The 24,422-nt window shown below is 42.7% G+C and overlaps 1 protein-coding gene across 4 annotated transcripts; it reads left to right on the forward strand.

Annotated features, from left to right (window-relative positions):
* The first annotated feature begins 2,259 nt into the window (after positions 1 to 2,259).
* TRA2B (transformer 2 beta homolog) lies at positions 2,260 to 23,694 on the forward strand. 4 transcript variants are annotated; one of them, XM_073633118.1, is made up of 10 exons: positions 2,260 to 2,419; positions 12,072 to 12,217; positions 12,340 to 12,511; positions 13,528 to 13,620; positions 15,050 to 15,238; positions 17,390 to 17,505; positions 18,517 to 18,609; positions 20,692 to 20,739; positions 21,629 to 21,702; positions 23,413 to 23,694. In XM_073633118.1, exons 1-10 carry the CDS (start codon positions 2,384 to 2,386, stop codon positions 23,421 to 23,423), a joined length of 978 nt encoding a protein of 325 aa, XP_073489219.1. In that variant the 5' UTR covers positions 2,260 to 2,383; the 3' UTR covers positions 23,424 to 23,694. The 4 variants fall into 4 exon arrangements, with proteins under 4 accessions (XP_073489219.1, XP_073489220.1, XP_073489221.1 ...); XM_073633119.1 differs by having other exon boundaries at positions 12,340 to 12,502; XM_073633120.1 differs by lacking the exon at positions 13,528 to 13,620.
* Positions 23,695 to 24,422: the final 728 nt, after the last annotated feature.

Here is a 24,422-nt window from a genome sequence, read left to right on the forward strand (position 1 = left end):
TGTGTTTTTGTGGTGTGAACCAGTCCTCAGTACAGTAATAGTGTTTAGTATTAATGTCACTGGTGATGTCAGTGGTAATTAGTCAGTTCCCCCCAGTGTCAGTTAGTGGCAGATTGGCTGCTACACTATCACAGTTCCATTATAAGTCGCTGATCACCGCCATTAGTAAAAAAAAAAAATTCCAGTATATATACCGTAGTTTGTATGGCGCTATAACTTTTAAGCAAATCTATAAACACTTATTGGGATTTTTATTTTTTTTTATCAAAGACATGTAGCAGATTACATTTATGAAGATATTTGATTTTTTTTATTGGATATTTTTTACAGCAGAAAGTAAAACTTTTTTTTTCACAATTTTCAGTCTTTTTTCATTTAAATTGCAAAAAAAAAAAAAAGGATAACCCAGTGTGATCAAATACCAGCAAAGAAAGCTCTATTTGTCTAAAAAAAAAAAAAATGATCTAAATTTCGTTTGAGTACAGCATTGCATGACCGCGCAATTACCAGTTAAAGCATCGCAGTGCCAAATTGTAAAAAGTACTCTGGTCAGGAAGGGGGTAAAACCTTCAGGGCCTGAAGTGGCTAAAGTACCGCAGTGGCAAAAAATGGCCTGGTCATGAAGGGGGTAAAATCTTCAAGTGCTTAAATTAAAACTAAAGAGGGCAAAACTTTTTTTATTTTTGTGTAGCGCTGGTAGATTTCCGATCTACCATCTGATAGGTAAATTTAGTAAATTGCTCATTGGGGGAAGTTAGATTTGCCTCTGTTCCAGCTTAGCTGACGTTGCATGTGTTTCCATACTGGGCCGGTGGGTGTCATTGTTACTATCGGCTAGTGTTGGAAAGGCAACGTGTTGAAGCGTATGGATGCCCTTCTGTCCCGGAGACAACTCGGTGGAGGTGGTCCTCCGAGTTGGATTCTGGGAGAGGGTATTTATGGGACAGACGCCATGTTTTAGGGTCATTTTACAGCCACCTGCTGGCCCTCCTGGCCGACAGGTATGCGTTAGAGTGCTACCTCGTGGTCCTCCATTCCAGAGGCCCGAGTCGCTGCGGCGCATGGGTGGGCCCAGAAGCTTGTCTGGGACCTACCACAGCAGCCAAGGAATGGTCCTGAGCTGTCTATCCAGAGTGAAGAAGCTGGACAACCGAGAAGATCCTGGGGAGGACCCATCATGGAAGGATCATGCAACGTGCTGGTCTGGAGAGGGGCCTGGTGACTCGGTTGGAGGACGAATCCTAAAGTAACTTTACAGCATAGTGTTGCCAGGTTTGGCTTAAAGGTTCAAGCACTGTGACTGACATTCACCACAAAACCAATACATCCTGTGGCAGAGGATCGTACGGGTTTATCCCAAGCAAGTCTGTGGCAGAGACTTTTGTTCGTGCTACGTACTGGCTGCTAGGCAAGTGAGAGAGGCCTATCTAGGCGAGCAAAGAGTGTGTCCCACAAGGGGAGCGCATTCTATTGTAATATTCAACTCTAAAGGACATTTGTCAAAAATCCTACAGAAAGGTAGTTGAGCTTTCCCTGCAGTTTCCTTTCTGCCTCTTTCCTGCTACTTCCTTTGTTAATTGTTCAATAAAGCATTGAAAACGTACTCAAGTGTTGGTGCGTGTATCGTCCAGAGGTAAACTCAACGGAACCCTAGACCCGGTGCAACAGAAGGAAGGAGAGTGAAGGTAACAAGCCCGCTTAAACCATCAGCTCCGCCGAGAGTTATTGCTACATTTGGATGGAGTGGAGAGGGATAAGAACGCCTGTCAGGTTTTCATTGCTGTCTGTTTCCCCCCCCCCGTTTTGGAGATTCACCCTCTCTATTTGTCCTGTTTACTATTAGAATTTAAAGTGAAAGTAAAAGAAAATCCTGAATTTTAAGTTGTCCCCAGAAAAGTATTAGAGGTGGAGACCCTCCGACGGGGACACTAGTCCTGGTGATCTGGGGGGTCCCCAAGGAATCCCCTTATTTTGTAGGGATTTCCTCACTTCCTGTTTGGCTATGGGATAGGAAGTGAAGAAAAGTCTCACAATGGGGCACAGATGGTGAAACAAAAAATTTACACAGAGCATATTTCCTTCCCTTACTCTATCCAAAATAAAAAAGATTTGCCTATAGTTCTACAATAAAATGACGGTGTAAATAGACTGCTAGATAGGATTACTGCACAGTACATAACGATTACACGGAAGCACACAGGGCAGCAGTAACAAAGGGAGGGGCTAAGAGGACAGCAGTGAAGGAGGGCGCTGATAGGACGGGAGGGAGGAAGTGGGAGGAGTTGAAGGCTTTCCTCAGCCTCCCCGCTTATTATCGCGCTGTCCGGAGCAGGCTCGTGTCTTTGGGCTCCTGTTCTCGGCTGGCTGACATCGGACGGCGAAGATGAGCGACAACGGGGAGCCGAATTATGCTGATCGGGTTAGTAATGAGTGTGTGTGTGGCCGTGTACCTACCTCAGTCCGGGGCTACACGGGGGAGATTTCCGTGTGATGGGCGGCAAATGGTGAAATCCCGGGAAAGGTGTATCCTCGGGCCTGGGTGTGCTCGGGGTTTCCTGTGGTGGGTGTATTAGGGATCGGTGTGGTGTGGAGGCCGGCTGTGTGCTGTGAGGAGTCCGCCGCCATTTTGTGTGCTGAGCGGACATAAGATGGCTCCTCAGTGCGCCGACATGGCGGAGTTCCGGGACATTGAGAGGCCTTCTCCTTCCCCCGGCCTGCTCCTTCCCCCGGCCTGCTCCTCACACCTTCACTCTACACCACAGAGCTCCATGGCCAGCTGTGTACAGTGGGAGATATTAGGCGGCATTGTGTCCACCACACAAGAAGTGAGGACAAGTCTCCATACAATACATGAGGATCTCGTATTTGGACACTTTGTCGTCCAGTTAATGGGCACAAATTGAAAATCGGTTATGACGTTTTTGAGCCAAAAAAATTGAACCATTTGGGGAAACTTCTGCCGAACGGCTGATAAATTGAAAGGTTAATGTGTTTCTCGCCCGTTTTTAACAAACGGTTGGTACTACGCACGTGTGACCCAGGAGAAAGAGACAAAACCAATGAGAAACTGATTCATGTCTGTGGAACGATTTCTCGTTTGATATTCAATCGTTACACAATGGCAAGATTTGCTCTCATGTTTTTCTAATCTGGGTTTGAACGATTTTTATTTTTTGACTGGTGTATGGCCAGCATAAGGCAGCCCCGGATAGCTGAGCAATCCTCTAATCTTTCCCTGACATAGGCGGCTTTCACACTCAAAGCTCTGGTCGTTAGCGGTAAAGTGCCACTTGTTTTAGCCGTGCTTTACTGCTGTTTAAGCGGTGCTTTTGTGCTGCTAGCGGGGCTAGAAGGGGTTAAAAACTCCCATGTTGCCTCTCTTCGGAAGCACTGCCCATTCATTGCAGTGTATACAGCGTTCCCCAACCGCCCCAAAGATGCTGCTTGTATTACTCTTTCTGACATCCCGCCTCAGTGTGAAGGCGCTCATTGCTATGAATGGTGGGAGGCAGTTTACAGGCGCTATTTCTAGTGCTAAAGCACCTGAAAACTGCCTCAGTGTGAAAGGGGTTAAGCTAAATACACACTATACAATTTTCTTTAGACCCCCCCCCCCCCCTTTTAGATTTACCAAAACCATTTAATGTTCAACCCTAAACGCTTTCAATTTTTGTGCAGGCTCTTGCATTACATAGTTTAAGGTAACATCTAAAGGTAATTGAACAAAAGCATCTGTGGTGTTGAACTTCCCTCATTTAGCCCTGGTTCACATTGCAGCGATTTAGCATGGAAAAATCGCATGCCAAATCAGCGGCGAGTACCGGAAATGGTGCCCCAAAAGTAGTTTCTGCCCTACTTTTGGCGACTTCAGGGTGCAATTTCAATAGGCATCTGTGCAGAAACCCGCACAGGCGTCTGAAATCACCTGTCCCCCTCGGAGTCGGGACTGACATGCGGGAATGAAATCATGCGAGTTCAGCTGACCTCGCACCATTTCATTTTCAATGTCAGTGTTGAGCCTAGGCTTAATGTCTAGAAAAACATTAACGGGACAGGAAGTGGGGGGGCACTGAATTCACACTTATGCAATGCGGGAAACTCAGCGTCCATGTGATCTGCTGCAGGTGTTAGATTAATGACACCACAAAACATTGCAGAATGCAGTACCATTGCCAGAATCGCTCTGTGTGGGTGTGAACACCCTTGCAATGTGATTCAGGTGTGGAAAAAAGAGGGTTCTGCACAAAATGTGTGGCTGAAATTGCGCTGCACAAACACTGCATTTGATATCCCCAGGAATGTGGAGTGAATCGCATGCGGTGTCTGCATCGCACACGTAGGAGCCCAGGCTGACTTGCAGTAAAATGTAGGGGAAATGGATGTACGTTTCCATTAGTTTTATGTGCCTTGTACATGTTTCCTGTGACATCATACCCTCCCTCCCCCCTACTACTTGCACTGAAGTGCGTGTGGCACGCATTGCATTAAAATGCATACATGTTGCATTTTAACACATTGTAGTGTGAATAGGACACATAGAGAACAATTGTTTTATGCGTTGATCTGCATTTTACAAGTGTGCTAAAACACAGATCGATGCACTAGTGTGAATTGGCCCTTACTGAGCCCCAGAAACCTGAGAAATCATCTTTTCCCTACTTTACTGAGCAGAGATATTCAATTCCTATCCCCGTTACCCAAGACATGCAGTTCCGAGCACTGGCCAAGAAGGTTTGTATAGTTTAATACATTTAGCAGGGTTTAGAGCTGGTAGTCAACTCTTATAAAAGCAATCCGAGCGGCTAACTACCCACTGGATTGCATTTACAAGTAGCCGGGGGAGATGCCTGGTGGCCTGCCAAGCCCCATGAGGTTGCTGCTCTGTGTGGTTTGAGTTGCGATTAACAATGGCACATTTTTGCTAAAGAGCAGTGTTTCTGTATATCAGAACGTGTCATTTTGCTCCTGTTTCCAACACACATATATGTGAACCTATTATAACAGCCTCAATTGGCAGTAAAAATCTGTCAGGTTCTACCCCACTCTGTCTGAAACTAAGAAAAACTTGTTTGGATGAGTTATCTGGCTTACATTTCTTGCCTAGTCTAGCCTTTTCAACCAGGATGCCCTCTGGGTTCTTCAGGGGCACCTTGGCAAAATGCCTAAAAAATTGGGTGCATGTGGGTGGATCAAGCCCCCACTTTTTTAAATATTTTTTGCACAAAGCCGCAAGTTTTCATTGTGCAACATTACAACCTTGGCCATTGGGCAGGCCAGCCACCAGTATTCTAACAACTGCTAACGCCATTGGTTGATAAGTGGGACATCGGGCACCTGCACAGTATCCTTGTTTGACCCCCTCGCCCCTCCGTCAGCACTGGGGTCACTTTAGCAGTGTGGGGGAGAGAAAATTAGCAAAAAAATGTTTAAGCAAAAGTGGATACGCTTTGGGAAGAACAAATTGCCTCTAATGTTGGGCGCCCTACGGATGTTGCTGCATTATGTAAAACTATTAGTTTAATTTTTAGAATGAGGTGCAGCATCTTAAAGGGTAACTTGACAGGAACTGTTGAGAAACACTGGCCTAGAATGACCTCCCCAGAGCCTCCCACAATGCATCAACACTGTCCAGGAGGCTTTGTTACAATGTATAGCATGTATGGAAGGGAGATGACGGCGCTGGATTGGTTGGGCAGGAGTATGTTATTGAGGTTAACCTGGCAGACAAGGTAACACAGGGTGACGTTCTCTTAGGGCTGATTCCATACCATTCCTGATGGTATATGGAAATGAAAACTAAACCTCAGGCTGGACTTTATTCCTCCATTTTATAGCTATAGGGAAGTGAAAAAACTCGGTCTACTTTTTGTATTACATAAAGATGCTGCAAGAGATTTACTAAAACTGTTGCACACAATCTTTTGCAGCTGTGCATAGTAACCAATCAGCTTCTAGGTTTTATTGTCGAAGTTAGAAGCTGGTTACTATGCACAAAAGTAGCCCCCTCTTCATCTGAGTGTGGCAATGCAGTGAGTTCCCTGCTAAGGGAAGTGAATGTAGAACTCCCTCAAAGTGTATATAACATTTTTAAGAGGGGTTAAACATTTTTGAAATTAGTAAAGGAAATAATTCTGTGAGCCATGAGGACTGTTTGGTCTCATGTGAAAAATATTGTACAAACCTATCATACTTTCCTCCACTGTGCAGCTTGTTTTACACAGAGTGGCTCTTCTGGGGTCCCCCGGCAGCTCTGGTGGCTCCTCCCCCACATCAGATGACCCCCCCCCAGGAGAAGTGCCGCCGAATGTATGCCTCGGCCCTGGCGTCCGCGTCATTGGATTTGATTGACAGCAGCAGGAGCCAATGACTGCGCTGCTATCAATCTATCCAATCAAGAGCCGAGAACCCTGGGCAGAGGAACGGTGCGTCCCTGCTGGGTCAAGTTCCAGGGCGCAGGTAAGTAAAACGGGGGGCTGGTCACTCCCAGGTGTTTGTTTACCTTAATGTATTAAGGTGAACAAACACACAGGTTTACAACCCCTTTTTAATAGTAAAGAATTTGGTAATGTTTAGCATCTGGCTTAGGCCTTGTTCACACAGGACGTACATAGCTGTACACCCCATGAGAGCAGTGTTTACTCTGAGGATGCACAGGTGTTCTCTGCTGTCAGCTGGAATGCAGTGGCTGCTCCCAGTGTAACGTTCAGGATGCATTGGTGACCTGCACCCACGCAGATGTTGAATTGGGAGCAGTGGCTGTGTCCCAATTGAAAGCAATGGGGTGAGATGCACTGATCACCTGTGCAGACAGGAGTGTGGTTATGTAGGCTCTGTGTAAACAAGGCTTTAGGCTACAGCCAGACCTGTAAAGGAATATTTAAAAAAAAAAAAAAAACCCTAGCACCCAACATGAAGAATGATTTTGAAACAAATTGATTAAAAACCGTGCAATTTCAGGGAACATTTGTCAGCTAAAATGGGGTTACAACAGGTCGTGATCTCAATGAGGATTGGGGTTCAGAGGCAAGGGAGTTTTGGACGCATGTCTAAATCTACCCGAATAGTAGTTGTTCAAGGTCGGTAACTTACGAAGTGTTGAAAGCAGGATAAGGCTCCAGATCCTGCATTACTTTCAGTTCAGGCCTCTTGCATGCTGGATGGTTTTTAAGCTGCTCCTAAGGGCAGTTGTGTTTTTTTTTTTTTTTTTTTTTTCTGCCTCTAAACGCCCCATCCTAGTTTGCCTGTCCATGCACACAGAGGTGTTGAGAGGTAGGGGGAAAAAACGCCAAGTGTGTCCAGGATCAGAGGCGCTTTGGCAGAAAAAATAAACGTGCCATATTACATGCAGAGCTAAGTGCACTCCTTTGACTTAGAAGTATGGCCAACAAAAACTTTGACCAGTTCTCTTGTAAACACAAACCCATTTGTGGTTCTAATCTGTATTGAGAGAACCTAAATATGATTTTAAACGATCCATTAATGGATGGAAACGTTTTTGGCAGTGGCTGATTTGTAGCATTGTTTTGCTAGTTTGTAAAATCGTGAATCTTAAAGCAGTTGTATGGCAAAAAAAAACCCTGTAAGACAAAGGCATAATGAGCTAGTATGCATCACATACTAGCTCATTATGAAACGCCTTAGAGTGAAGCCCCTGCAGCATCGCCCGGCCACTGCTGAGGGGCCCAACATATTGCCCCAGCATTACTTCTGTGTTTGCGGGCTCTGGCACTGAGTGGCCGGAGTCACGTTGACGTCACTCCTGTGCATACGCACGGGTGCCCACGTTTTCAGGTAAGGAGCTCTGCATTTCCGGCACGATACGCCAGACCTTCAGAGCGCATATGCCGCTGACGTCAGCGGCTGCATGCAAGGTGAATATCTCTACACCTGTAGGTAAAAATCACAAAGCAGGCAATACAACCACTTTAGGTGCTACCTTATTTTAACATTGAAGTCCATGCTTAAAATTCTTATCTTAGAACTGCTTCTAGCACTTTTTTTTTTTTTTTACAAACTACCCTGTAAAATGAAGATGCTTATACTTTTGGAGCACTCTGGTCACATGACCTCCCCAGGGAGGGGGGAGAATGCCAACAATGAATGGAATGCCTGTGTGGGGACATTGCCCATAGGCTTGTTATGGGGTCTCTGTTGGTGGCTGTTCCCCCTTCTTCTCCAAAACCGACTGAACACGTGACAGGTGCACCCTGAGAAAATGTAGAAGTCTTTCTTCTGCAGGGTTGTTGGTATTGGTGTTAGAAGGGAGGTGGGAGCAGTTTTAGGGTCCACTGACAAGTTTTTGGTGTTTAAAAAGCAAAACGCAAATGCAAGAAAAATATATCCCTTTCAATCTATATAACCCTTCACACTGCAGTGGGTGCAGTGCATTTTTAAAAGTCCTGCATGCTGCTTTTTTAGTGCATGTTTAAAAGGCACTCCAAAAACGCAAGTAACTGGAAAGCCCATTAAACGCACTGAGGTTGCATTTTTGATGCGCTTTGAGCTGCATATTTATTTCACAGGTGCATGACTGGAGTAGGGCAACCAGAAAACGCATATGCCTTAGTAATGCTATTTTTTTTATTTTAGATTTTTACATTAAAATACTGCCACTATATACCTTTTTGGATGATCTGTATACCACGGTTACATCATAAACTGCACAGTTTCTCCAGTGTTGAGAATTCAGGAAGATTTCCACTACAGCCTGTATACACGCCCACATGTGTGGTGTCAATATCACGTGACCTGGCTAGCTCTGATCAAGTAAATGGGCTCTCGGCACAAGATACAACTGAGCATGTGCAGGCCGGCTACTCTGCTTGTGTTAGCTGGCCTTCCCCAGATACAGTGCAGGAGGGGGGAGGATCTATGCATACTGGATAAAACTGCCTTTTTTACACAATGCAGAGTATTAACAACCCCCTTTAAGTTCCACATTGAGTATAACAAGCATTCTATGCTACATATACAGACAGATTTTACTGTTGTGGGTTTAGTACCGCTTTGAGCATGGTTAGTTCTAGCCTGCCGTATGCATTTAGGCCATTTTCACAACGAACATAGCAAAACCAATCGGGTCTCCCTGTCAGTTTTTTTTTTTTTTTTTTAGGCAGACCCTCCATCTCCCTAAATAGAGCGGCGGATGTCAACATGCATGCGCTGGTTGACATCCAACAACATCCAATCCTGTTTGCTAAAAACAGATGGATGAGGATCTGCTTCCCAATTGGCCGATCGAATGACAGTCGGATGGAAACAGGTGGTTTGTTTTTAGCGGATAAGGACTTGTCATCTGCTGAGCAGGCAGAGCCACTGCTGGAGTCTGCCCCGTGCAAAAGGGGCCTTTTTGTTAAGGCCCTTTAAATACATCTCTAGCAACCCCCCCCCCCCCCCCCCCCCCCCCCCCCAATTTTACCATTTCTCTTTAGGCACCTTTTTTGCATAAAAAGCAAGAGTATCCCTGACGAGTTTTCCAGTAAATGTGTGGCTTTGACTATACCATTACATTATGTAACATTGCATGTTCACACATGTGCTTTTTACTACATGGGAAGCTGCATGAAAAATGTATCCGTGTTGCTAGTTTAGTCGTTGTGCTAGAGATGAAGTTTAGCAAGTAAGGCCTCGTGTACAGTGCTGCTGCTGAACGGATGTTTAGGAGCAGTTGGGCTTTTTTTTTTTTTTTTTTTTTTCCTGCTCCTGTTCTCAGTACATGTACACAGGGTCATTTTTAGGCAGTTGAGTTTAGAGGCTTTTTTTTGGAATGCAAAAAATGGGTTCATAAGAAGAGTTGAGGCATTTCAAGCGCTAAACTCAACTTGTGTTTAGCCGCATTTTCAGTTTTGGCTATTTTGAAAGGAAATTTTTTATTTTTTAAACTCTTCTAAACGTAAATGCTTCAAAATGGACGTTTTAAACGTGGGTTACTATCTGTCAAGTTAAATCGTTCAGGAGAGGTTGTAAAAGTGTCCCGTGTACATAAAGCCTAACTGAAGATTCTTTCGGCAAGCTCTGTCAAGAAATGCATGCTTTTCACCACACCCAGAGCATAGTTTAAAAACCCATATCTGTGTGTGTCTGAACAAAACCTTGAAAAGGCCCTGCCAGATCCTTTATTTCAGCAACAATCTTCCTATATCATGAATATGCATTACATTATGGGCATGTTTTTTACATATAAAAGGAGGAGCAGACGTAGCTGAGCCATCACAGACAGTAATTAAATCTCTCCAGAAGAGGAGAGAGCTATGATGTGACAAGAGAACGAATAACTGGCAGTGCTAGGGAATCCACTCTTCCTGGTGGTTCATTTTCCCTATTTAAAAAAATATTAAATTTTTTTTTTTTGTGCCCGCATTTTAAGTTCCAGGGTCCCAAAGTCTGGCAAGCTTAAAGAGAACTTCGTATACTTCAGCACATAAAGCTTAAGGAGCTATGATGAAGCATCCAACAAAATGAGGCCATTTTGCTATATAAGCTATGGTTTTCTCAGCCAGTTTCTAAAAGTGACGGGCATGGAAAAGGCTCCTTCAGTTTCTCAAACTATGAAAGCTTAACTTCAGGAAAACTAAAAACAGCTGAAATTCATATGAGGATTCTGTTTTCCTGCTGAAATTGCACAGTTGGGTAATGGACTTCCCCCATAGACAACAATTCAGCCATACAGTCTAGTCTAGGCCCCTTCTCAGCACACTGTATAATAGTAGAACCCCATTTGGCTCCCAAACAAAGAAAATGAATAGTCAGTGGACCAAGCTGGTGTCCTAGGTCCCATTCATCCCAAGTGTTGATGCTCTGTGGTGCCATTCACTCCAGATGGCACCCCAAAAACTTCATTAGTGCACCTACGTTGCAGCAAATTACTGTGTGTGTGTGTGTGTGTGTGTGTGTGGGGTATTTTAAAATCTTAGCATCTCCTTCCAGATTTTTCTGATGCTGTAGTTTGGCTTTGACAGTTGGCATAACAAAGTTGCCTGATACATTCTCAAGAACTGAAAATTAAACACTTTTTGGGTGAACCAGATACAACTTCCTGACATCCTTGATATGGCATTATTGATTAGCCCAAGGCCTCTGACGGGTAATCTCATTGATATGTGTGAGATAAAACAAAGTGCTCTGTTCAACCCACCAGTGCCCATTCATAACAGAAATATCAGTGGACCTAATTTTTTTATTTTTTGGTCTTGGCTTTGTGAAATGCTAATTTTGGAAGCTGTAATTATGAATTGCTGGCATACAGAATTCGTACATCTATTGTATGCGAGTGGGCTCTCAAGCCTGCTGAAATATACATTTTTTTCAGGCAGGTTCCCATTATGAAAAGTGTACTTTTTTTTTTGATTGGAGTTAAAATTCTCAAATATACCGATTTTAGTTAAAAGAAATTACATTACAATTTAAACTGTCTAAATATGAAAAACAAATCGGATGATTTGACGTTTAGGTATATTTTCTTTCTTTCGTGTTTTAACACTTGTCACAGAGTTTTGATCCTGAAGAATTTAAACTCCACCCTGTTCTTTTTCTGTTAAGGTTAAAATTGAAGAAGGAAAATACAGAAGTCGTCATTTGACACGTTTTTTAAATGAGAATTATTTGAAGCTCAGAAATAAGTGAAGCTGAATTTGAAAAAAACTATGCATGCTAATTGTCAGAGCTGAAGTCCTACTTGTAGAATATTGAGAAATATGTATGAAGTGGGGAAGATGAAAAAGAAGTCAGAATTTGAATGACTGAAGAAATGAAGAAAGAAATGAAATAAGAAATGAAATAAAAAATGAAGTTAAGATAAGAAGTAAACTGGAGTCATAATTCTCTACGCTAAGTAATTACTAGTCTGTTTCTGTGTCCCTGTACATTTTTTCAGAATAAATGCATGCATTATCTGTTTAAGAATGCATACAGGGTAAACAACGGGGAAATTATGTAAATTTAGACACCAAGACATCTTTTATAGACTTATTTAAAAGCAGAGTTTTTTTTTATTTCAACTTCCAAGTTTGTTTTGGATCTATATTAAAACTATTTTAAGTTTGTGTAGTAAAAATGTATTTGTTTGCGTTCAGGAGTCCCGATCTGCTTCAAGGAGCGGCAGTGCTCGTCGATCAGGCAAATCTGCAAGCCATTCCCCGAATCGTTCTCCTGCACGATCAAGGTCTAAAGAAGGGTCCAGACATTCAAGATCAAAGTCACGCTCTAGGTCTGAATCAAGGTAAACTGTTACTGACACCTCTAAGTTTGAGGTACAGAAAAAAGTATGTGTTCTTAATAAATGGTAGCATGTTTAGATCATTCACTTGTTTGTTTTGTTTTTTTTTTTATCTCCCCCTGTAGATCTAGGTCAAGAAGAAGTTCTCGACGTCATTACACAAGATCTCGTACTCGTTCAAGGTCTCACAGAAGGTCTAGAAGCCGCTCGTATAGTAGAGACTACCGAAGACGTCACAGCCACAGTCGTTCTCCCATGTCAAACCGAAGGCGGCATATAGGGAGTAGAGTAAGTTCGGTATGCTCTTGAATAACCACTTTTCACTACAATACACAAATGTTATGTTAAGTGTAATGTTTTGGGAGTAGAAATATAGGAGTTGCCACTGCTGAGTTGCATTTATTTTTAAGGGGAAATTGTGGTGTTATTTTATCCTTGCTTTACTTCTCAATGAGCCGCTAACCTGCAACAAGTGCTTGGCATGTTGAGTCCTAGGATGCCCAGCACACAACCTATGTTTGGGGCTATTAATTTTTACTTGCCTAGTAAGGCTTAAAGTCTAGCAGCTTGCACCTTTTTTTAAAATAGACCTGAACTTAAAATGCCAAGATTTGCTACTGTATGTTGGGTCCATTTACACCACTGCACTACAGTAATGCACCTTATGTGTGTTGGTGTGCTAGATGTTAAGAACTTTCTGAAATGCCATGTTACACAGTAAAGCCCTACTGGTGCTAGTGGAGCTTGCTGCAGAAATTTTAAATGGGTGGTCTGGAACAAATGAAAATGGGCTGGATTGACACTAATCAGTCAGATTGCAAGACGACCGTGTGGTTGGTTTACTAAGAGTGCGAAAATTGGTGCAGCTGTGCCTGGTAGCCAATCTGCTTCTAACTTAAAGTGGTTGTTACCCCAAAAGAAAGGAAGGGGGGGAAAAAAACATGCTTCTGACCCTTTTAGGCACAAGCTATAGCATAGTGCTTTTGCCTAGTTAATTGCCCTTTTGTATCTCCTACTGTACCTGTTTCTGCCTGGTCTTGACTTCCCCCTCTGTGAGCTGACCACGTTTATCATGGCTGCTGAGCCATGAGAGCGTGGTTGGGATATGTGTCTCCGTCATCTAGCTTCTCGTGTGTGTGTGTGTGTGTGTGTGTCTCCAGCTCCCCCCTCCTCTCTCTCTATCTCACCCTGTCAGCTCTGTAGTGAGAACACTATCTCACGGCTCTCTCCTCCCCTCCTCTCCTCCTCTCCTCCCCTCCTCCCCTCCTCCCCTCCAGCCTTCATTCACTGACTATACTGTTTACCTAAAACAGAAGGGAAATCTCGGCCCCTCCCACTCGGCTCACTCAGACCGGGATACAGAGCACAGAGATGACGTGACCTCAAATGACCACAAAGACAAAAAGGTATTTAGGATTGAAAAAACACACACCCACACCACACTGCTTAATGAACAAATGCATGGAGGCTAGATCAATTTTAGCCATTTAAGTTTGCAACCACTTAAGCTTGGACAAAAAAAAACCTGGAAGCTGATTGGTTTCGATGCAGAGCTGCACCAGATTTTGCCCTCAAGTTTATCAAATCAAGTCCAGTGACTGGTAAAGATTCTCTCAACACAGTTTTTGCTCATCTTTAATTGGGGTGTCCAGATTTGAAGGTTCATTAGTACAAAATTCAATGAGCGTACCAAGCAAAAGGTCTTAAGTACAAAAGCTTTTATTTGTATCTTTCTTTCTCACACCAACGGGCTGAACAGCCAATGAGTTTTGGGGTTATTAAAGGTCCTCCCACCTTCTTAGCACTCGAGTGTGGAGAGATTGGAAGGCTCTAAAGAGGCAAAGTCGCCAAGGTTTAATTGTATGCGACCATTAATAAAATGTTGGATATGACAGATGCAGAGATATAAATATATATATCTATTTGTGTGCAGCCAACCATATTTAAAGTGTTTTGCATGCTTGGACCTTCATTGGATTTTATACACCTTCAAATGTGTGGCTCGTCATAATGCTATGCACGTTAAAGCCACAAACTACCCTGGTGTAAATTTATATCCTCAGTTTTTAAAAATGGTTCCTAAACAGTTCTCTGAAAAATCTCAGACTTTTCCTGTGCCTTCAGTACTATAGCCATGTGAAATTCCAATATTTCATTATTTAGTTGATCTATGGTTTCTGAACCACTGCAGCTGCTACTTTCACCACTTGCCAACTAAAGTATGTCCTCCTGGGCTTCGAGTGGGGATATCTGACCGATGGCTGCAGGCATCTTTCAGAGAGATATATTTTTCCGCCAGTGATTCCCTGCGCAGTAAGAACAATCAGCAGCTGTTCAGCCGCTTGATTGTTCTTACAGGCGGCGGGAGGGTCTTTAAGGCGTTTTGGGATCACAGGACGCAGTTGCGGTACCATTACTTAATGGCACCCCAAGCACTATGTGATTTTTGCTGATTGACATGTGACACAATGCATGAGAACCTCAGCCAAAAATGCAACGCCAAACGAGCCTGGCTCAGTGCCAAAATTTGGTACATGAGCTGCTTGTGTGGAGGGAGGCCCATTCAAAACGAGTGCATCTTTGGAGCTGCTCCAAAAGTAACACTCGGGTGTGAACGGGGCCTAATTCTGTGCTGGGGAAAAATTTATTGCAGGGAGACCACAGGGCAATACTGGTTACAAGTTTTGTTGCCTGTTTGGGCACCACTTCCACAGTTCAAGCTCCTATATTTCTTTCCTGATATTGTTTGTCTGTTTTGTCTTTTTGCCTGTAATTTTTGCATTTATTTGTTTGAGAAAGGAGCAGTGCTAAGATGTGAATGTTTTCTCACGGCAGGCAAATCCTGATCCCAACTGCTGTTTGGGCGTGTTTGGCCTAAGTCTTTACACCACGGAACGAGATCTAAGAGAAGTATTTTCAAAGTATGGTCCAATAGCTGATGTATCAATTGTGTATGATCAGCAGTCTCGCCGTTCCAGGGGGTTCTCTTTTGTCTACTTTGAAAATGTTGAAGATGCAAAGGAGGTAAGGAATAAATGTTGCTGCGTGCTGCTTGAATCACTGGCAGCTCTTGTCTGTAAAGTTGCTATGTTAACCACTTGACGACCGGCCACTGTATATATACATCATTTTTTTGAAGATGCATATCTCGGTAACGGCAGTGGCTGCTGCCACAACCGAGGTATCCATCTTTGTGGCCGGCGTTTCTGTACACGATAATGGTGGTCTGCCGCGAGATCACTGTTATCGGCGGCGGGAGAGGTGCCACCTCCCGCCGCTGTCCCACGCCCTCCGCCGCTTACCGGAGCCGTCGGTAGCGGCGGATGAGATCGGGACCTGTCAGTGCTTCGGTATAGAGACGAATGAGGCCAAGATGGCGCCCACCCGTCTCTATACCATAGGACGGCCGGAGCCACATCATTACGTTGGCTCCGCCCACTTCTCTTAAAGGCACAATTTTTGTGTCATTTTTGAGTAGCGCCCGCATATGAAAACGGTGGTCAAACCACACATGTGAGGTATTGCCGCGACCGGTAGAGCGAGGGCAATAATTCTAGCCCTAGACCTCCTCTGTAACGCAAAACATGCAACCTGTAGAATTTTTTTAATGTCACCTATGGAGATTTTTAAGGGTAAAAGTTTGACGCTATTCCACGAGCATGTGCAATTTTGAAGCGTGACATGTTGGGTATCAATTTACTTGGCGTTACATATTTCACAATATAAAAAAAAATGGGCTAACTTTACTGTTGTCTTATTTTATTTATTTTTTTTTTTCAAAAAAGTGAATTTTTTTCCAAAAGTGCGCTTATAAGACCGCTGTGCAAAAAAAAGTATTGCAATGACCGCCATTTTATTCTCTAGGGTGTTAGAAAAAAAAACAATATATAATGTTTGGGGGTTCTAAGTAATTTTCTAGCAAAAAAAAACTGTTTTAAACATGTAAACACCTAAAATCCAAAACGAGGCTGGTCCTTAAGTGGTTAGGTTAAGTGGTGTTCCGGCCGAAATTATACTTTTTAAATAACAATACCCCTATAATACACAGGCTTAATGTATTCTAGTAAAGTTAGTCTGTAAACTAAGGTCTGTTTTGTTAGTTTATAGCAGTAGTTTGTTATTTTATAAACTTACAGCAGGCCGTGGCCATCTCAAGTGTGGCATCTGAAGCCAGACTGTATTTCTTCCTGGATCTCATCCTTGCAGATCTTGCACATGCTCAGTGCAGCACAAGCAGTGTAATAGGTTTCAGGTCAGGTTTCCATAGCAACGGCAGTTTCAGAGGAATTTGCAAACAGCAAATGATGCGACGGGCCACGGCCAGGGAGGAGTAAGTGAAAAATGAATACAGCAGATATACAGTAGGTGCTGAGAAAAAAATAAAAAAATATCCAATTTGTTTACAGTGCAGTTTAGTGAAGGATGCTGAAGAGTTGTAAAAGTAGGTGGAACTCCACTTTAGTATCTTGTGTTTTATACAACATTGTAAATTTTCCCACAGTGTTTGGAAGTGCTAATTATTTGGAGCTGATCACTTATGGACCAGTGCCTAACCTATTAAAGTGATGGTAAAGGTTTTTTTACTTTCTACCTACAGGTAAGCCTATAATAAGGCTTACCTGGTAGGTACTGTAAATCTATCCTAAACATGCACTGTTTAGGAGGTATTTACTTTAGCAGTGCTAGTGATGTCACCGGCACATGTGCACTGCGCTCAATAGACAGTGCTGTCCATGGAGCCATGATACAGAAGTGATGTCCTCACGGCTCAGCCAGTCAAGTGGCTGCAGCCTGCAAACATGTAAGGAAGACCAGGTGAAGATGGAAGACTTGACAGTGGCACACTGGAGGGCTTAGTTTTCAGGTAAGTCTTTTTTATAATGTACTAGTATGTGATGCAGATACTAGCACATTATATAACATTAAATTGCAAGGAGAAGATTTGGAGTTTTTCTACTGCTTTAAAGCCAAGCTTCACCCAGAAGGGGAAGTTCCTTATTTACGCCTCATCACACACAGTATTTGTAGCTGCTGACTTTGAATTTTTTGAGGAGGACTGAAGATTCTCATTTAATGTGGTGGTTTTTAGCCTGTCCACATTGTTTGAGTTGATGTTATGAAGTAGTAAAAAGCACATCTGCTTTCCAAATCAATGTAATGTGGTTAATCTTTTAGGCAAAGGAACGTGCAAATGGAATGGAACTTGATGGAAGACGCATACGTGTAGATTTCTCAATTACAAAAAGGCCCCACACCCCTACACCAGGAATATACATGGGAAGGCCAACTTAGTGAGTACTTAACCACTGTTCTATGTAGTCAAATAATGATTTTCTCCATGCTTCCTAATGGAAACGTTCACCTGTGGGTTTGAAAACTGCATTTTAAAAAGCATAGTGATTGCAGGTCTAAAGGCCTCTGTTTAAAAAAAGTACATACTTTGTGCTATGGTTTTGCACAGAGCAGTTCCTGCCTGTTCCTTCTCTGCGATTGTCCCCACTTGTTATGAGGCACTCGTGCAGGCATGCTCCTGAGCCCAGGCTGTGTGCATCTATTGACAGTGCAATTTGGGCCCCGCTCACTGGCAGCAGCCAATGTTCCCTAACATGCAAAGTATTAAATGTTCCTTGTAGCTTAAGCAGTTGCAAAGATGTATATAAAGAATGCATACTGTTTATGGTTTGAACACCTATTGTAAGATATATATAATTCCTGCCAGAGACACTAAACACTTGCATTTGATCAATTTAAAGCGGTTCAAAAGCCTAAACATTTTTTACCTTGAGCCATTCCTTGCATGCGGATAAAGGTTTAGGCATCAGTACCAACCCCCACCCCCCCCTTATCTGAACGCTCATTATATCCAGCAGTCCTTCGCTCTCCTCACTTGCTACTGTTGCTGGCTTTTCTGAGTCAGCAGTAGCCAATGGCTCCTGCTGCTGTGAATCAAAGCCAGAGATGAGGGTGTGGGGCAGAGTCTCACGGTCTATCAGACGGTGAGGCTTGGAGGCACTCGCAAGGGGGAGCAGCCAGGAGTGCCAGCGGAGAACCCAAGAAGTAGGTTCAAGGCTGCTTGTGCAAATCCCTAGCACAGAGCAGGTAAATGTAAACCTAAACTGGTTTTGTTTTTTGAAGCTTTTATAATGTAAGTGAGCTGGTAGGTTTATTTTATGAGTAAATGTAACCAACGAATTTTAGGATACCACATGTATCTTGATTTGTGTGTAATAGATATTATTTATTTTATTTATTTTTTTGTGCATAAATATACCATTTTTAAAAAATGCTTTCATTTTACCCAGTGGAAGCTCACGTCGCAGAGATTATTACGACCGAGGATACGAGAGGGGGGGCGGATATGATGACAGGGAGTACTACAGCAGATCCTCTTACAGGTTAGTACTGTTAATTGCATTTGAAAAATTCTTGGGGCTTAAGGGCCAGTTCACACCTGACACGCATTCCTGTGTGATTCAGTGGGCTGAAATTTTCACTGGATCGCAACAAGTTGTATATACACCACTTTTCAAAAACACACTGCAGTGAATCACATGGTACTTTTGGTGCACTGCCTGCACCAAATTGCGTGGTACCAATCTAAATTTGTCCCACCCCTTCCTACCCATTGACACCTGCCATCTGATCCTGTCAACCAAAAACAGATGGATGGGATCTATTCCCCTCCCCCAAATCTGTCTACTGGATTGGATGGAAATGGAGGTGGTCTGTTTCAATCCAACTGCCCCATATAGGAGAGCAGGTTGTGTATGTGAAGAGTGTGCATCCTGTCTTCATAAAATGATTAGTAAACTGTGTTTACCATATTTCAGTCACAAACTGACAAATGGTAAACTGTTTGCTATGTGTCAATGATTAAAGAATACAGAAGCCATTGGTACTGTGATCGCTGTCTGTATTCCTTCAGGAAAGGGGCTGGTAAAAACCAGCCCTTCCCCTCTCAATCTATCCAGATTTTCCTGTACTACCTGCAGCTGGTGGGAGAGCCAGCCAGCAGCTGCATGGAGCAGCGCCCCCTCGCTCTCCATCCACATTTCTTGCACTAGCAATGGCTGCAGCTGGGGGGAGGTGGGTGAGTCGGCCAGCAGTTGCATGGAAGGGGGGGGTTGGAGGAGTGGAGGGGAAATCTATTTGGACAAACCGAGCCCTCTGGATGCATCGGGTTTGCTGGGGTGAGTGCAGCAGGGTGAAGTGACAGCACCGCCCCTCTGAAAGTTGTCACTTAAGACAAACTCCTTCTTTGCCTCGCAGTAGATACCCCTGGGTGCAGGTAAAGACACTGTTTGCGATCTGTTTGGTTTTTTGAACACTGGTTTGACATGAGTCCTAAAACCTGTAGTCTGGTGTACCCTCTTTTTTTTTTTTTTTTTTTTTTTTTTTTCTTTCTCCTTGCACAGTAAGGTTATGCCTCCTTCTTTCAGAGCATGTCCAGCAGTTTAAGGGATATTGTCAGAATAGAAGCCATGCTAACGTGTTCTTAATGCTTGAGGGGCTGTAGTCCTAATCATTGCTTTACTACTTGGTATTGAAGTATTGGCTTACCATGCATGATTATGCTGCCTACTTTCCACACTAAAATATTGGATGAACGTTTGCTTGTATGCCACTTAGTTTTTGCTTGATAAACTTTCATTGACTCAGTCGCTATTCCCAAATTATTTACAGGACACTTTATTTTTAAAGCTGAAGTCTAGGTATGATCTTTATAGTATAAGATCAGTATGCATATTTCTTACCAGAGAAGCTGCTTTGGAAGGTGACAATTGCTGTAGCTACTACTACAGTGATCGCTGCAATCTTCAGGGTCCTTCACCCTTCTTGCACAGTGACTACAGGCTCGGCACTTCCACTATTCATATAACTCCTTGTATTTTAACTATGCAATAAAGATCATTCCTATACTACCTTTTTTAAATACATGCAACTTGACCGTTTTTTAAGTTTTATTTACTTACAAATTTTTTATTTTTTTGGCTATTCATCTCTATCGTAAAGTGTCAGCAATCCATTGTGTACAGTACTGTTGATTCCATCCTTTGGACATCTTACTAGGTCATTTTATACATTGTAGGGATTCACTATCCAGATTAAGTTTGCATCCATTACATTTTCAGGGATGTCAGAGCTCCTGATCGCTTTACTGTTCAAGTTTAGATATGATATTCAGGCAATTTCAGGACTGGTAGCCCACGTATTTCAGCACAGGTGGTCCCAAACTCCCCTCCCACTGTTTGCTTGGCGTGTAGATTAGATTTGGACTTTTAATCTTCTGGAAAAAAAAAGTCTATGGAACCTTTCTGTGGGGGAGGAGGGGCACAACTACAAGCCTTCTGTACTGTTTAAGCTGTTACATCACCTGGCATGGATAGAATACAAGCTCCCTTTACCATATGAAATGGCTTTACAGCATGCAGTCTATTGCATATAAATATTTATTGTACTGTGTATTTGTATTTCAGAGGTGGCGGAGGGTGGCGTGGTGGACAGGACCGTGACCAGTTTTCTAGGTAGGTCTACATTTTCTCACCACCTGCCCATGTATTTTTAATTGGAACAGTTTTGCAAACAGAATTCTGTAAAAGAAGAAAATGGAGAACCATTTAGTCAGTGCAGCTCTGAATATGTGCTGGCTGAAGCTATAATTACCATTTTTAGATCATGAGCACCTTTTAAGGTTTACAGCTCAATTGCAATTTAGTCACCATCTCGCCTTGTTTCAACAGATTAAGCTAATCTTTACACTGTTTAAAGAGGAGTTCCACCCAGGGGGGCCGTCAAAAAAAAAATTAAAAGTCAGCAGCTACAAATACTGCAGCTGCTGACTTTTAATTGGACACTTACCTGTCCCTGGGTCCAGCGATGCGGGGGATCGAAGCCCCGCTCGTCCCCCCCTCCGCTCGTCGGCGCCAGCATTTCAACTGTGGGTGCCGGGCTGTGGCTTCACAGCCTTGCACCCACTGCGCATGCGCGAGCGGCGCTGCGCGCCGTGATTGGCCGCTCAATCACCTGGGACCTGTAATGGGTCCCAGATGATTGACAGGAGGGAGCAGAGCGGAGCCCTTCCTGTGCCTGGGGGGGAAGTGATGTCACCAGCCCAGGCAAAGGAACAGGCAGACTACGAGGGACCACCTAGCAACAGGCATTTAGAGGTAAGTGGGGAAAAAAAAAAAATATCCAAATGTTTTTTTTGTTTTTTTTGTTTTTTTAGAATTTTTACAGGTATTTTTGTTTTTTGGGTGGAACCCCACTTTAACTAAGGTATAACTAATCACAGAAGCTTTATCATAAGAAAATATAGGAATATAAAGGCTGTCTGCACAGCAAAATGCATGGCCATGTAACCTCAATTACATTAAAACCCCAAGTGTATGTAATGCATATTTGTTTTTTATTTAGGAGGAGATCTCCATCGCCGTACTATAGCCGAGGTGGCTATAGATCTCGATCCAGATCACGTTCCTACTCTCCACGTAAGTTTGGCATTTTGGTTTGTTAGGTTTCTGTCCCGTGGTAGCCTCTTTTTATATGTCAGACTGTACATTGGGCTTTTTGACTTCAAGTTTACTTTATTAACCCATTTCCACTGCCATTCAACTGTAAAATGCCAGAGCCTCTAAGGATTTCACATTTGGCATTTTAGGATCTTGGCCAGAAACTCTGAATTCTGCCCACAATCGCAAATCACAATGCATGTTCAGGTGCCATTCATTTTCTTGCTGTAAAGCTTGTCGCCCGAAAGTTCCTGCTCCTTTTTTGGGTGACAAGCTTTACAAAAAGTGCCTGCTCCCTTCTTGGGTGACAAGCTTCGCATTGCAGCTTGTGGCAAAATCACACTGCATTTTAGCTACATTTGAAAATGAATGGCACCTGAACATGCAATTTCAGATTGCAGGCAGTCATTCTGGGCAAGCATTCTGCCCGAGATCCCAAAATGACAAACATGACTGACTGATGCCTTATGCCTATCAAGTGTTCAAATTTGACAGTTTTGTCTCAGGAAAGTTGAGGCCCTGGTGTACAGCCTGGTGCTCCTCGGGCACAGAGGGGAATGACTTTAAAGGTGCACTTGTACCTGCAATTTACCCAAGGGGCCACATGAGAAACTAGGACTGTTTTTTAAGGACCAAACTTAATTTTGCCCAATTTTCTGAACCTGGGGATGTCCGTACAATACCATGCTAGGAATAAGTCTTGAACTGGGCCCATTTCAGATGGTGGTGGATGTCCACCTGAACTGTAAAATAACAGCCAGATGGTGCTGTGGCATTTTTTACTCTGGGTTAAAAAAAAAAAAGGCACCACTCGCCCATTAAGATCAATGGGTATGTGCCACAACTGCATGCAATCTCATTGTGGTAATGTGGCATTATAGAGTTAAATCAGGCATTGAGAAGGTGATATATAACCTGCCCGTCAAATGCTTTGTAACTGAGATTCTGGACAACTAGAACTAGCTCAAGGCTGCCTGAGGCTTTTTTTTTTTTTTTTTTTTTTTTTTTTTTTAATTTTATAGGCCAGATCAAATTCACTTCCAATTGTTCATCTCTTATGGTATTAAATTGCACACTAGTCTCATTGAGATCACAATATAGGTATTTTGATACAACAGGGACACTAGGTGTAGGAATTGTTTTTCAGGAGACTTTTTCCTTCCCTAAGGCCCCTTTCGCACACTTATACAAATTGTCCCACGATTTTTGAATGACAAGTCATTCTCTATGATTTTCAATGACTACCACTCATATTGGCACGACTTTTAAGTCGTGCCGACTTCAAAGCAGTCCCTGCACTACTTTGGTCCAACTTCCATACGATTTGTACTCCATAGACCTCAATGTTAAACCCTCAAGTAGCATGCAAATCGTACCTGAGTAATATAGACACGATTTCAGCACTACTACTACCACAAGCTGAGAATGGTTAATGCCAAAGTTGTGGCAGGCGTACTGCTCCCAAATTGTGGTAAAATCACACCAAAATAGCGGCCACGAAATCACAGTAAAATTGCGCGACTTTGAAGTCGTATAAGTGTGAAAGGGGCCTAAATCTTTATGGGAGGAGAGAGTCTTCTTTGTGTATAAAATACATGTTGGCTCATTTGTCATTCTTTGCTTAATGGATTTGTTCAATTTCTAGGGATGTGAACTCCTTTGTTAAACTAATGAATGTTTGTTTTTTAGGTCGATACTGAAAGCTGAAATAGATTCAACCATCTGAAATATGAAGCAAATGTTTTTGTGCATACAGTAATGCTTACAAGTGATGTATGTTATAAACAGCTTTTTTGTGACAAAAGTTCTAGTAGTTTTGTTAATTTTTTATTTTTTTTTTCCTGCTCCATGTAGACAAACCCGTGATTTAGATTTTTGCAGAGGTTTTGCATGTATTTTTTAAATGGTTTGACCTGTGATTACCAATTTTCCTCAAACTACTTTTTAAAAATAAATGTCTTTCAAAAAGTATTTTTTCTTTATGATCCACTTCACCTTATAAGTATTTGCCCAATTTTTTTTCAAATAGTTGTTCTCATCCACTTTATGGTATTTCATAAATCGGGGTAATATCTGTGTGGGCAGAAAGTAATATAATAGTCCTTTGGTACCTTCCTAGTCATTTACTTTTGTGTTCTCATTCACATAACTGTAAATAGAGAAACTCCTGTTTCCAAATATGTGCCTAGACTTGCAGGATATATGTTTGCCATTTGTGGACTTGGATGTAAAACCACTGCAACCTAATTATATATTTTTTCGAATAGATGACATTGAGGTGAAAGATGAACTTTGGTTTGTTTTTAGTATGGGTAGTGCAAGGTTAAACATCTGTTTGGATGCATCTTTGCATATTAAACTCTTGAAATGCTAAATATTTGCCTTTTTGTAGCAAAATATTTGTATATCATGATCCATTAAAAAGCTGCATTACAAATACATCCTGTGATATTTGTATCTGAACCCAAAATGCTGTTGGCAATGCCTAAAACAGACCTGTGGGTTATACTTCTCAAAGAAGAAGCCCTCACACCAGGGCTAGGTTTTTTGGGGCTTACTCCCTGCCCCAGAAAGTGTTGGGTGAATGTTTGCTCTGCTGTAGGCCTGCAAAACACTCAAACTGCTCGAAGTGACTGTTTCCATTGCACCAGAGCAGGACTCGTTATAACACTGGTCTCTGCATCTGAGTCTAGATCTGT

The sequence above is a fragment of the Aquarana catesbeiana genome, linkage group LG06, assembly GCF_042186555.1.
Source record: "Aquarana catesbeiana isolate 2022-GZ linkage group LG06, ASM4218655v1, whole genome shotgun sequence".
NCBI lineage: Eukaryota > Metazoa > Chordata > Amphibia > Anura > Ranidae > Aquarana > Aquarana catesbeiana.